A 15,114-nucleotide genomic window follows, 5' to 3' on the forward strand; every position below is an offset into this window, starting at 1 on the left:
TCATGTGTCAGCTCTAAAAATAGTTTGGCACTTTGTTTGATATTGAAGAGAACATCAGACATCTTACAGAGAACAGCAACTACATGTTGAGTTGAACATCGATTGCTTTAAAAATCTGGGAAACGAACCATATAAAATGAAAAAACACATTTGCAGATAAATGTTCAAATTTAACATCCATTCAATCGTAAATGATTGATTTCAGTTACATTTGACCAGATATTGTCTGGTGCTGATTTTCCATTCTGGAAGTCTCCAAACAGCCGACCACTTGTTTTTACTGTGGTTAAGCTTTAAAGCGGCACTATGCAACTTTCAGTAATACGGGGTTTGTTTACCATGCAATACACACCCCAAAGCTGTAGGGGGAGCTCCGTAGAAAATAAGGCGACAGTCTAGCCATATTATATATTACTACTCTAGAAGCTAACCACATTCAATTTAGCCGTCAACAGCTAATGGAGAGAGGTGTGTCTTATCAGGCTCCCTGGCTCGGCTCAGAGCCCTTTAGACCTGCCGTGAAGCAGTAGTTCTCGGCTCTCGTGTGTCGCGAGACTTCCAGAGGTAAACAAAGCACGCGGCGCCACAGGCAAAGTTGCAAGCGCTGTTTCGGGCTAGGGCCACCAGATGGAGATGGAAATGTCACCGTTTTCATCAGAACGGGTCAGCCAAGCTATCTGATGATTGCCAAGCAATTTTATGACCATGAAAAAGTTGCATAGTGCCGCTTTAAAGGGGACATAAAATCACTTTTTTCCGGCTCTTAAGCATTTAATAAGGCGTCTGAAGTCCCCAGCAAGTGAAAAACTCCCCACAAATACAACCCTGGCATTTCCTTATGTGGCCCCTTTATTTCAAAGTTTCACACAGTGCCGTACTCCAGCTTCTAAGGAGTTATTGCTGTTCCTTTAGCAGCAGCTAATGCTAACAGCTAACGCTAACAGCTAACGCTAACAGCTAACGCTAATGAAGGTGACGTACACCAGCTTCTAAGGAGTTATTGCTGGTCCTTTAGCAGCAGCTAATGCTAACAGCTAACGCTAACAGCTTAGCTAATGAAGCTGACGTACACCAGCTTCTAAGGAGTTATTGCTGTTCCTTTAGCAGCAGCTAACGCTAACAGCTTAGCTAATGAAGCTGACGTACACCAGCTTCTAAGGAGTTATTGCTGTTCCTTTAGCAGCAGTTAATGCTAACAGCTAACGCTAACAGCTTAGCTAATGAAGGTGACGTACACCAGCTTCTAAGGAGTTATTGCTGTTCCTTTAGCAGCAGCTAACGCTAACAGCTTAGCTAATGAAGGTGACGTACACCAGCTTCTAAAGAGTTATTGCTGTTCCTTTAGCAGCAGTTAATGCTAACAGCTTAGCTAATGAAGGTGACGTACACCAGCTTCTAAGGAGTTATTGCTGCTCCTTTCTGAAAGATGAACATTATTGTTCCCACATTACTTTGTTAGCTGTAGCTTTCTAGCTGAACGGTTCCGTTCTGTAACTCATCAACCGGCAGCTGTGTGGATAATGTGTGTTTCCAACACAACACCGGTCCTCTACTCACTCTCGGTGTGTTAGCGTTAGATTATCGGCATGTTTCTGATAAAGATGCAGGTCTCCCAGTACAACTGTTTAATGAGGTTAATGTATCCAAAGTGTTTAAACGCAGTAATTAACGGTACACATGCATTACTACATCTTCAGCTTGGTCCATCACTGTTGATGAGAAAGCATTGTATGCTAGCATCTGCTGCTAGCTTACAGCTACACCTGTTTCCCTCTGGGATCAATAGAGGAACTATCTGTATCTGTAGAGCTGGAGGGTTGTTGGTCTGACTGCAGGAATGGCTTCATTATATTTGCATTTGCTGCATTCCACAGCGGTTGCTAATGAACACAGTATGCTATGTACTTGTCTCAGCAATAGCATGACAGTGTGTCCTCAGCCAACGTGCAAACAAACATAAATACATCCTTCACCAATGTGCTGTTGAAGCCTTGGTTCTCTGAGAGCTCCTTCTTTTTCAATCAGTCAATTAAACTGATATAGTCACTCAGTTCTGTTAGAGACAGTTGCTTCCTCGGGGCTGCCGGGGTGAGCACTTGCTTACTCGTTGCCCTCCAAAGAGCCTGTTCTCAGGAGAGCTGTTTCAGTAGGGGTGAGAGAAGAACCACTGTGCTGCCATATTGTAGGCAAAGCCTGTCTCATACATCTCAATAAGATCTCACAAAAGTGTGTCAACTTTTAAAAAAGGCGTAATATGTCTTTTTTAAATGAAGATACGTAATTAAAGGAAACAAATGCCTAAAATGCACTTACATAGCAGGCAACATGGTTGCTAACATGGCTTTAGAAGTTGTTGTTTTTTTCCCCCCCAAACAGGGATCTGACATACGTTATTAACACTAAACATACAGGGAGGTCATATCATCCCCCAGTGGCTGAGCATTTCACCTCAAATTACACTAGAAATTAGAACATATAAACTTAAAGGTATCGAGAACTCACAGGACAAACTAACTTCTAAATTCGGCAAGATCTCAAGATATAATCACAGTTCAGAGTATGTAATCAGTAAGCAAGTTTACATTTAGCTTAACTTCTACTATAAAAAGTCAGTATTTCTGTCCCCAGTATATACAGTTTAATTTCTAACACTCATTTAATGTGCATTTCAATATTGCTTTTAAAAAAATGATTGGAATACATCACACCGTGGATTGTTTTTTCCTCTCATGTTTAACATCTTCTATTCTTTTCATAAGTACGCTTGAATCGAAGCACTCTGAATCGCCTTTCTCCAATTAAATGTAGAATGTAAATAAGTTGCCATGACAACAATTTAATCGGACACACCCCTTTTATAAATGGGTGAAATACAGTCAAATTACAACTTTTCAAATGTGTCTGAGGAACATGAGGTTTCCCCGGTATGAATTCTCATGTGAGTAGACAAGCTACCTTTGAAGCGAAATCTTTTCCCACACACTTCACAAGAATACATCTTTTCACCTGTGTGGACTTTGAAATGAATTCTCAAATAACTTCTTCGACTGAAATCTTTTCCACACGTTACGCAAGTGTACGGTCGCTCCCCCGTGTGGATTCTCATGTGTGGCAACAAATGGGCGCGCTGACTGAATTGTTTCCCACATGTTCCGCATGAAAATGGCCTCTCACCTGTGTGGATTCTCATGTGGATCAACAGACCGCTTTTACGTGTAAAACTTTTCCCGCATGTTTTACAAGAGAACAGTGTCTCACCTGTGTGGATTCTCATGTGGGCCAACAAAGAATTGTTCTGAGTGAAGCTTTTCCCGCATGTTTTACAAGAATACAGCTTCTCACTGTTGTGGGTTTTCATGTGTCTCAGCATAGAATTGTTCTGAGTGAAACTTTTCCCGCATATTTTGCAGGAATACAACTTCTCACCTGTGTGGACTCTCAGGTGTCTCAACAAAGTGCCGTTTTGACTGAAACTTTTTCCACATGTTTCACAAGAGTACAACTTCTCACCTGTGTGCACTCTCATGTGAACCAGCAAATTACCGCGTGTACTAAAATTTTTCCCACATATTTTACATGAAAAAGGCCTCTCGCCTGTGTGCGTTCTCATGTGGATCAAAAGAATACTATTTTTAGAAAAACTTTTACCACATATTTTACAAGAATGCAACTTCTTAGCATGCTCCATACTATTCTTATCCCTAAAGGCTTTTCCACAAACATCACATTTCCCAGACTTTTTACTCGTGTCAGTATCACACTGACTTCCTGACATGGGAGGTTTGTCTATGTTTTTACTGTGACTTCTGTTTCTGTGATGTCTGTCCATTGGCTTCGTCTCTACATCTCTGGTTGCTTCACAGTCAGCATGCTTGCTTTCTTCCTGATTGTGACTCTCTGCTTCAGAAGAGGTGTGAAAGATAAGTCTGTCAGTGTTTGGTTCTGCTTCACCTCCGTCACTGTGGTGATACGTGGTAGTCACCATAAAGGTATCAGTCTCCTCCTTCATCACCAGCTGCCCTCCGTCCTGATTGGTGCCGAGTTCCTCCTCATCCTCTTTGATCTGTGGAGGTTGTGCCTCCTCCTGGTCCACACCGGAGCTTCTCTCCTGGTTACAGAGTTGCTGGTCAGCAAGAAGCTCCTTCGTCTTACGCACATGTTCCTCTGGGACTTCTGGAGGGACTAAGGATCATAAGAGATAGTTTACTGAAGCTGAATTTTGACCACAATAATATTTCCTTTTCTTTCTGAAAAATGTTTGTTGTATAGAGTTGGTTAGTTTTAGCTTACTTGACAGATTCAGAAAAAAAAATGTTCCAGTGTTTCCCACAGAATTTTTGGAAACTATGGGGGGGGGGGGGGTTGTAAATTCACGCGGCGTAAATTTGTGCGACTGCAGATTTTATTTGATTTGATTTGCACACATTCATTCAAATATATATATATATATAAAAACTTGAAAAGGTTTTCCTTGATAATAAAGGGTGTGGGAAGTACACAATGAGTTCAGGAACACATCAGAAGTGGTTTGGTTTTGATATCTTTAAAAACAAGAGGGCTATTACAAAATAAAAGCCATAAATAAGACTGAGTCCTATACACTGATTACTTATACCTTTTTAAAAAATAATTAAAAGGTTGTCCTTGATAATAAAGGGTGTGGGAAGTACACAATGAGTTCACAAACACATCAGAAGTGGTTTGGTGTTGATATCTTTAAAAACAAGAGAGATACTGCAAAATAAAAGTCTAAAATGGAATTAACTATGCACACTGAGTAAATGTTCTACCTAAAATGATTTTTCTGGAGACTAAAAGGCTGTGAAAGCTTTATAGTGAGTTCACAAACCCATCAGAAGTGGTTTGGTGTTCATTGGTTGAATATCCAGGAGAACAAAAAAAGGCGTTGCACTTTTGCGACGGTCCCTAAGCGCTCCGGCTGCCGTAGTTCACTTAGAAGTATATTCGGCGCGGTTACTCTGATCTTTGGCCAGACTTGCTTACTTTGGTGAGTTGATAAAGCCTGTGGTATGTTAGTCTTAGTTTTCTGTAAATGTTAATACCATCCTGAGGCTAATTGGTGCGGTTTTCGTGACGCTATTACAATTACAAAGCTGGAAAATAGGCGAATGTCGAATATAAAACCAACTTCACCCCGCTCCGCCTAGTCGGGACGGATGAAACACCTTATTTTAAACAGAAACTATTGAGCTTACTATTTTTTAAGCAACATACTGGACAACATACTAGTGTACTCGTCATTGCTCAAATTTCACATTATTTCTCATAATATAAAATATGTTTGTCAACGAAATCCCGATGATTACAGCTGACCTTTATGCACGCGCACCCACTGATCTATAACGTGTGTCAATCGCCCCGACAGCGACTAATAACACATAAACCTTTTTTGCCACTAAACTTCAAAACTCTGACATTGCACACTTTAGGACATGTTTAATTACTAATTCACCTGTTGTATAGTCATATTGGTTGGTTTTCGAGGAAATCGCTGTGTTTCCCAAAAAAAAAAAAAAAAAAAAAAAAAAAAAAAAATCGCTGTGTTTCAAACGATTGGGATTCGGAAACTATGGCGGCCAAAAGGAAACTATGGCGGGCCGCCATAGTTTCCTCAATGTATGGGAAACACTGCTGTTCTGTTCAAAATGAACAATGTCCCCACAGGTCTGTGTGTCCTTTAACCAGGCTGCTTTTTTTCTGTTTTGTTGCCACTACTTTTCTACGGTCGCTGCTTCAACGTGTTTGCTGTTGTAGTGAGTAAAGACAGTGAAATAGTTTGTTTTTTATGGGTAAACAGAAAGACTGAAACACTTTTACACTGATGATATATTGCAAAGATGTGAATCACTATGTTGAATTGTGCGACCCACCCTCTTTTATTCAGACTCTGATCCAGCTTAATGTCAGAAAACAGGTCTACCTACATCAAAGATACACAAAGGTTAAATGTTTCTGCTTTTAAACACAGATGCATTCATGCATTCATCTCCAGCAGACTCCATCACTGTAACGCTCTTTTAACTGGACTTCCCACAAAGAGCATTAAACATCTGCAGCTCATCCAGAACGCTGCTGCTGGAGTTTTAACCCGGACTAAGAGATCTGAACACATCACAGCAGCTTTAAAATCTTTACTCTGGCTTCCAGTCAGTCACAGAATAGATTTTAAAAGCCTGCTGATGGTTTACAATCTGTGATCTGTTCAGAGAATATAAAGCCAGCAGAGCTCTTAGATCCAAGGACTCAGGTCAGCTGGTCCAGTCCAGAGTCCAGACTAAACATGGAGAAGCAGCATTTAGCTGTTATGCTGCAAACAAGTGGAACAAACTGCCAGTGGAGATTAAACTTTCACCAAATGGAGACATTTTTAAATCCAGGTTAAAAACATTTCTGTTCTCATGTGTCTATGCATGAAATCTGCACGATATCTTTGAACTTATCTGGACTGTTGCTGGTTTTTAAATTCATTTTAATTTATTTATTTGTTTCTCTTTATATTCTTTTATGTATTTTTAATGCTTCTGCCACTCCCTGCTGCAATGCTTTTATTTTATGTAAAGCGCTTTGAATTGTTTGTATATGAAATGTGCTACAAATTAATTTGATTTGATTTAATTTGATTATTTCTGTCTGAAAGTAACAGCAGCTGCACCGTAACTTTCCTCTGTGAGCCTGATATAAATGTAACGTAGAGCTCTGATTAGGATCCTCCGTGAGTCATATTCCTGTGTGAGTTCACTCAGCCCATCACAGTGTTTCATACCTATTCTGTTTAAGTTTATTTGGGGTTTCCAGGTGATATCCAGCAGTCCGCGCTGACGGTCGATCTCCTCCTCGTACTGGACGATGGTTTTCTCAAACTCTGAGAATATTTCTTCAGCAGCAGCAGTTAGTCGCTGGCTGATAAACTCTCTCAGATGCTGAACTGAAGACATTGTTGCTGCTCACACTTAGATATTCAGCTCAGACAACCCGACCGTCCTCCTGCTGAGTCCTCAAACACTTCTGCTGGCGTCTTATTGTTTACTTCCGCTGGGTGTCACACTGAAAAGTTCCGCCAGCGGACGTCGATTAGCTTCTTCTTGTTTTCCCTCTTTTGGGATTTCACACCCATTGGGTTGCATTGCTGCCCTCTATTGGATCTAACTTAATCCAAAGGTCTTGAACTTTTCAGTGGAACAGTTTTCATAAGGAAATCAGGAATATTTATTCATCCAACTCGAAAAGCGAAAGCGCACTTCCTAGACTTCAGCAGGCTTGAAGTCTCTCCTAAAAAACAATAAAAAATAACTCTTCATACTGTAGATTTGTACATAGCGAATGTTTATTCACTATTTTTTGTTTTATTTTATTATATTTGCTTGTTTTTACTTGTTTACATATTTTACTGTATGCTGCTGCAACAGAACAATTTCCCAAATTGGGATGAATAAAGTATCTATCTATCTATCTATCTATCTATCTATCTATCTATCTATCTATCTATCTATCTATCTATCTATCTATCTATCTATCTAATTTGTTTGAGGGGCTCTTTGACTTGGATGAGCATTAACTTGAATGTAAAAAACAGCAATGAGTTGTGGGAAATATGTGGCAGAAAAACAGGACATCATTACTCCAAATACAGGGAGAGAGTCTGAAAGAAACAAGACTCATAAAGGACTGTAAACTTGAATGAAAAACCCTCCAACCACTGTACGCTGAGTGTCTGCCGTGGTCAGTGGTAGCTTCTGTTTTCGCTTCAGACTGTTTGCTCCAAAATACAATATGTTTACAACAGAATGTAAACTCACTAAGAGTAATAATGTTCATTTACATTATTAAAGTATTACAGTATTAACTGTGAGCCAAAGTTAGGAAGAAGGAACGCAAATGAACTCGGAATCAAGTAGAAATGCTGAGATGAAGCCAAAGAAGAGACTTAACAGAAACAGAAGTCACAGTGATAATGTAAACCTTTCTCCCATGTCAGAGAGTCAGTTTAATCCTGAGTCAGCTACAAAGCCTGTAAAATGTGATCTTTGTGGGAAAGATTTTAAGGATGAATGCAGTATGGAGCAACATCACAGAAGCCACACTGGTTTGAAGCCATATGTTTGCCAAACATGCGGTAAAAGCTTTAGTCACAATCGTACTTTGCTGACCCACAAAAGAATCCACACAGGTGACAAGTTGTTCTTTTGTAAAATATGCGGGAAAAGTTTCACACGGAAAAGTGATCTGTTGACCCACGTGAGAATCCACACAGGTGAAAGGCCTTTTTCATGTGTAACATGTGGGAAAACATTCAGTCAGAGAAGTAATCTGATGGTTCACAAGGTTATTCACTCTGGAGAAAGACCATATTCTTGTGGAATATGTGGAAAAACTTTCAACCAAAAAAGTTACTTGGGGGTTCACATGAGAATCCACACCGGTGAGGTGTATTCTTGTTAAACATGTGGAAGAAGTTTCCATTTTAAACACAGTCTGACAGCTCACATGAGAACTCACACAGATGAAAAGTTGTTCTTTTGAAACAATTGAAGAGTAATTATTTTACTTTCACACAGGTAACTTTTCTTTTCCCAAAAATGTCACGTTCAAATTGGTTTCTCTTCCATTCAGTCTGTATTTGCACCGCCATGTTTCTGTGGTAGCTCAAGATGAACAACCAGAACACTGCCTCATAAGCAGGCCGTTTGCCTTTTTAGCTTCACCCAAGTTCACCCAACTTACTCGCAATGGGAGGGTGAGCCAAGTGCGACTCACTTTGCTGCATTCTACAGCAACAGCTAGATTTCACTAAATCCTACACAGTGATTGTTTGAAAATTATATATAAATAATTTAATATATAATTTTATATGTATATGTACATTTTTGAAAGAATATTCACATCAAGCAAAGGAAGAAAACATCAAAGCAACATTAGATTGTCAGAAAGGAAAACAAAATCCTTCACATAATGTATTGAAATGATTAGCATCACATCAGCGTTTCAAAGCAGATTACACAGGAAACTAAATAAATTGTGTCCTTAAATAAATAAAGGTAGATATTTTAAATAAATGTAAAGCAAAGTGTATAGCTGAGTATATTCTGAATTCATCAGATGCTGTTCACTAACATTTTTAATCAATGTATAATCTGAAATTTTGCTGAGTTTAAATAAGTTGGTTCTTTGAGCTCTTCACACTGTGAAGTGTGTACGTACCGTTTCTAGTGTAATGTTTGGTGGGATGTTCGGCCACTTGTGGATGACGTCAGCTTTAATATGTTCAGTGTTTGTAACTCGTGTTGAATCACCACTGAATAAAAGAACCAAACTTGTAAGGCCATGTTGGCACCAAGTGTGAGTGTATCTTTAACTAAAGCTTAACTGCAGAGGTGTAACTAAATATGTGTGTTGAAATAACATGAGCCTTGGACAAGAGGTTAGCTGTTTGGAGTGGGTCCTCAAAGGGAAGTCTAGGACTGAAGATAAACTGAAATAGTTTCAGCAAACTGAGTAGAATATAATGGGGAAACATGCAGCTGGCCATTGTAATTCATATGAAGATGGGCAGTGGAACATATCTTTACATAGTGTGAAAATGTGAGTAAATGAGACGGCATTATGTGCAGGTCTGCAGATTACAGGACAAGAACACGGAGGTAAAGAGTTGTTCGGGGAACACATGAAGCAGCGGGAGGTTGGTGGAAAGTTAAGACTTTTAAACAGGGGCTGTAGTGAACTGATAACGACAGCAGGGGGCGGTATTGCAACAAAGAGGGAACCAACTGCCGGAAAACTCCGAAAAGAGGAAGAAGTTCGTCCTCATCCACCGTTGGAACTTAAACAAAAAGTCAACAAAAAGGCGTCAGGAGCAGGTTCATAGACATTATGTCTATGAGCAAGTGTCCTTTAAACTCATTCACAGGATCTACCCTGCTAAAGACTACCTAAAGAAGTTCAACTCTAACATTAATGTAAACTGTACCTTTTGTGACCTTTGCCCTGAGTCCATTACTCATTTGCTCTGGATGTGTCCTCATTGTAAAGATTTCTGGCAACATTTTTGTAATTTTTTTTACTTAAAAATATCTGCAAGCTTCCAGTTGTACTGGGAACATGTCCTGTTTGGGTTTCAACTAAGTGGCAAAATGAATCCAAAGGTTTTCTTTATTAATTTATTGATTATCAAAGCTAAATTTGACATAGGCTACACAAATGCAAATTTTTTTAAAGAAAACCAAATTTCTATGTTTTTTTTATTGAATTAAAGCAATACTTGCTTACAATTAAACCTTCAGCTAATCATAAAGCAAAAACAACAATATGGGCTTGTTCCCAACTTGGGATTATGGACGAACTGTTGTCCTAAATCTTTGTTTTTTTTTGTTTGTTTTTTTACACGAGACTCCTTGGCACATGTCAGTTTGTTCAATAGTTTTCTTTTTGCAAGAGTTTTGTGACTGTCATTCTCTTATTATTATTATTATCCTTATGCTCCCCTTGGCTGGCTTTATTTTGGACGTTATGTACACATTTATATGTCGTTATTCTGCTTTGTTGCAAATAAAGTTCTTAAAAAATAAAAATAAAATAAAAAATTATGTCTATGAGCAGGTTTGGACTCAATGGCTGTGAAATTCCAAAAGATAAAAAGAAGAAGAAGCTAATAGGCGTCCGCTGTCGGAACATTTCAGTGTGACACTCAGCGGAAGTAAACAATAAGACGATAGCTACTGCTAGCGTCTTATTGTTTACTTCCGGGTGAGGACTCAGCGGGAGGACGGCCGGGTTGTCTGAGCTGAATATTTGAGTGTGAGCAGCAACAATGTCTTCAGTTCAGCATCTGAGAGAGTTTATCAGCCAGCGACTAACTGCTGCTGCTGAAGAAATATTCTCAGAGTTTGAGAAAACCATCGTCCAGTACGAGGAGGAGATCGACCGTCAGCGCGGACTGCTGGATATCACCTGGAAACCCCAAATAAACTTACACAGAATAGGTAAGGAACACTGTGATGGGCTGAGTGAACTCACACAGGAATATGACTCATGGAGGATCCTAATCAGTTACAGACAGAAATAACATTAATGCATCTGTGTTTAAAAGCAGAAACATTTAGAGTTAAACTCGCAGTGTGTAGAAGACACAGGAGAAACTGACTGAACAATCAAATAATTACAGAGTTTGTTTTAACATGACTATACTTTTAATCTAAAGGAGACCAAACAAAGCAGAGACCAGAGTCAGGATGGGTTCCTACAGCTAGAAACTTCCCAGGAAACATGTTGAGGAAAGTTAAGACTGTTAAACAGGGGCTGTAGTGGACTGATAACGACAGCAGGGGGCGGTAATGCCATAGATATGTATAGAATGGCTAGATGTCTCGTCCGCGTTGCTGGGCAACGGAGTCAAACGTCCGCAGATGGCCGCCATCTTACCACAGGCAGCTCTCTCGACGACAACATTGTGTTGATGGTGAAACATTCAAACATTCAAGACATAACTTCTTTAATTCTCAAACGTTTAGGTTATTATAAACATCAAAGTAGTAAGCTAATTATCACACTACAGACAAAGTCCATATTTATTTTTTAAAATAAAAACGTAAATATTTCAGGTTTATTTGCCCCATGACTCAACTTTTTTTACCCCTTGGGATGACTCCCTCAGGGAAATTCAAGTCCCCAGTAGCTCCAAACACACACATAGGATCTCTATAAATCTAAAATACAGTATAATATAGAATAATTAATATAATATATCATTAAAAGATAATTAATATAGAATAATCTAAAACAAAGTGTAAAAAAGAATATAGGCTATACAAGAGAGTTGAATAAAATAAGTTATAGCACTATGGTTGAGTTATTGCCCATATTGCACTACACTTGTGTTAATTACACATTGTATGCACATGGTCTGACCATAAATAGATAAGATATTGCACAGTAGTGATGTGAATTATTGCACAGATGACCGAATAAATAAAATATCGCACAGGGTCTTTTAGTATGTAAAATAGTGTAAAATCGTGGAGATTTCTGCGAGATAAGAGTAATAGCGTCAGAGCAGATCACTTACCGTAACTATGGTTACCTCAGGTTTGACTGTCTCCCGGACATCTCACCCTGTGGTAGGATGGCCGACTTGTGCGGACGTTCTAAACTCAGACGTAACACATCTATGGAACAGCCGCCTGGATAAAGGCAAACAGGCCAGTGTTGATGTGCTGTGCACGACCCATAATGGTTCTGTCAGAACCTATTAAAAATCTGCTTCTAGTGTCACAAATCCGTCTCTTTTAACTTGTTAGATCAGGGTAACAGATGATGAACACATGACCTGTTCCTGAGGAGGTTGCATTCAGACTTTCAGATGAACTCCTGGGTAAAACCCACCACCCTTTCTGTATTTATCACAGGAAGCAAATACTGAAACAACATTTAAAGGGAACAGGCCTTTTTTCAGTTATATTTTCCTGAGATTTTAATGCAAAGTGTGTTACATGCTTTGGTTAAATTACCCTAAAACTGAGTAGCACAGCACCCTTCTAAGCTCGTCTTAAACCCTTACCTGGTTTTAATGGAGGTATGCGCGTCTTTTGAATGGGGTTCGGCTGGTACAGTTTGTATTAAAATGTAAATGTATTTTCTTTTTCAGATTGCCTGAGCAAGTGCTCAATGTGCACTCGAGGTTGTAATTGCAGCTTCTATCACTAAGAAACAGCAAAAAATAACGTTTGAGACTGTGAACCTAGGTGAAGAGAGAGACTTTTTTTTTTTACCACCTGACAACAAATATACTCATTATTGCGCGTGCAGTTTAAACATGCTCAAAAAGCCAATCTGACACCTCTCTGAAGTTCAATGAAACCATTATAAAACTAAGTCTTATTCTTTATTTTTTTTCTTTGTCTCCACAGACCTCACACAGCAACTTGTCAGGAGGAAGGAGGAAGTTTTTGCTGACCAGCAACTCTGTAACCAGGAAAACGACTCCTCACTCGAAGAGGAACAGGAGAAATACTACACCAGACCAGAGGGAGAGCAGCTAGTACTGAAACAGGAGCTGACAACTGATGACTTGATGTTGACTCCCATTTTTCAAGAAACTGACCTCAATGACTCGGAACCAAATGCTGACCAGCTTTACTTTGATAACTCACATTTAACTAAGAGCCAAAGTCAAGATGGAACCAAGCATACAGATTTAGTATCAATTAGAGATGTATTGGAGAAGCCAAAGACGAGAGGTCACAGAGACAGTATTCTCAGTAACAATTCCGATGACTCTACTTTGTCAGAGATTCGGTTTAATACCAAGTCGGGTAGAAAGCCTGTTATATGTGATGTTTGTGGAAAAGAATTCAGAAATCGCTACAATATGGAGCAACACCACAGAGTCCACACAGGTGTGAAACCATATGCTTGCCAAACATGTGGGAAAAGCTTCAGTCGTAGTTGTGCTCTGTTAAGACACAAGAGAACCCACACAGGTGAGAAGTCATATTGCTGTAAAATATGCGGGAAAAGTTTCACTCGTCATGATAATCTGATGATTCATGTAAGCACTCACACGGGTGAGAGATCATATTCATGTGGAATCTGTGGTAAACATTTCAACCAAAGTAGATACTTGAGGATTCACATGAAAATCCACACAGGTGAGAAGTTGTACTCTTGTGAAACATGTGGGAAACGTTTTACTCAAAGTAGTCATTTGACTGCCCACAGGAGAGTCCACTCGGGTGAAAAATTGTATTGTTGTAAAACATGTGGGAAAAGTTTTTCTCGCAGAGCTAATTTGATGAACCATAAAAGCACTCACAGGTGAGAGACCATATTGCAGCGGAATATGTAATAAACATTTCTTAAAGTTATTTGACTAATATCGGCCAGAAATGCCAATTAAACGAGCAGAAGAGAGTATTTACAATAAAACGGTTGTATAAATGTGTTTAATGAAAGTTTTCTTTTAGATTTTTATTCATTGTCCTGAGATTTGACCCATTTCGATGGCTTGGTTGGTCTTCACACTGAGGTAAAGGAAGAGCTGGGCAGGACCAACCAAGCCATCAAAATGGGTAAAATCTCAGGACAAAGAATAAAAATCAAAAAGAAAACCAGTATGTACTGGTTTGTAGTGTAATATGAGGTGGGATGTTTGGCCACTTGTGATGATGGGAACTTCTAATATGTTCAGTGTTTGTAACTCATTTTGAATCCGTTACTTACAACTTATAAAACTAATGCGAGTGCAGTCCAGATATTTATTTCCTTTATTTAACGCGTGACCACGTCTTTCTCTTTTACTCAGTTGTGTTGATTCTGAACTGTGTTGAAATGTTTTTGTGCTTCTTACCAGTTGAAGCCTTTAATGTCAAAAACATGTTTTCCGTGTTGTGTGATGCATCATATTTATGGTTTCAGGAGACACTAACTCCTGTTGAAGATTGTTAAGGTGTAAATAAAATAAAACAGCCTTTTTTTTTTTTACATCTCTGGGCTGTAAGTTGTTTTATGTTAAATATATTTCTTTAATTGAGGGTGTTCACATCCAAACTGGAGGAAAGATTCAGGAACTACAGCTCCTTGTTGAACCACCTTTTCTCAGGAGCTCAAGTGTCATTTTACAGTTCTCTCATTAGCTATTTTATGGATAGATAGTGACTATTTCTCACTCCTGTCTTAAATAATTCAGTAAAAAGATGCCAAGTTCATTCCAAGTGAGACATTTGCATTTGGAAGCTGTTGTGTAGGCAAATTTTGTGCTCAGTGGAAGTTGCAACATGAGTGAAACAGTCTGTAAGAGATAAGTAGGAACACGAGAAAGTGCCTGCATAATCTGTATAAACATGAAGGATCTTTCTCAGATGTCTCAGTGATCATTAACAGTGCAGACTGTAAACTGTGTGTAAGTGTTTATTTCCTCACAGCCTGCAGGAAACTGCCAGCAGCCAGAGACGAAGCTCTGATTGGTTGGTTGAAATAATGATGAGGAGGCCAAGAAAGAAAAAGCAGCACTTGCTTTACCTCCTTAGAATCCAATTCACCAGTTAAGATTGTTTGTATTATTCTGTGTGATGTTATCATTTTTGGGTGTTTCTGATTTCTAAG

The 15,114-nt window shown here is 39.1% G+C and overlaps 2 protein-coding genes across 2 annotated transcripts; one reads left to right on the forward strand and one right to left on the reverse strand.

The window, feature by feature from the left end:
• Nucleotides 1-1,378: 1,378 nt before the first annotated feature.
• Nucleotides 1,379-7,030, reverse strand: LOC142398571 (uncharacterized). Its single transcript, XM_075482622.1, has 2 exons — nucleotides 6,785-7,030; nucleotides 1,379-4,173 (listed from the first exon to the last, which is right to left on the reverse strand). The coding sequence occupies exons 1-2, from the start codon at nucleotides 6,954-6,956 to the stop codon at nucleotides 2,882-2,884; spliced, it is 1,464 nt and encodes a 487-aa protein (XP_075338737.1). The 5' UTR covers nucleotides 6,957-7,030; the 3' UTR covers nucleotides 1,379-2,881.
• Nucleotides 7,031-10,770: 3,740 nt separating this feature from the next.
• Nucleotides 10,771-14,491, forward strand: LOC142398545 (uncharacterized). Its single transcript, XM_075482586.1, has 2 exons — nucleotides 10,771-10,997; nucleotides 12,921-14,491. The coding sequence occupies exons 1-2, from the start codon at nucleotides 10,826-10,828 to the stop codon at nucleotides 13,829-13,831; spliced, it is 1,083 nt and encodes a 360-aa protein (XP_075338701.1). The 5' UTR covers nucleotides 10,771-10,825; the 3' UTR covers nucleotides 13,832-14,491.
• The last annotated feature ends 623 nt before the right edge of the window (nucleotides 14,492-15,114 follow it).

The sequence above is a fragment of the Odontesthes bonariensis genome, chromosome 14, assembly GCF_027942865.1.
Source record: "Odontesthes bonariensis isolate fOdoBon6 chromosome 14, fOdoBon6.hap1, whole genome shotgun sequence".
Lineage (NCBI taxonomy): Eukaryota > Metazoa > Chordata > Actinopteri > Atheriniformes > Atherinopsidae > Odontesthes > Odontesthes bonariensis.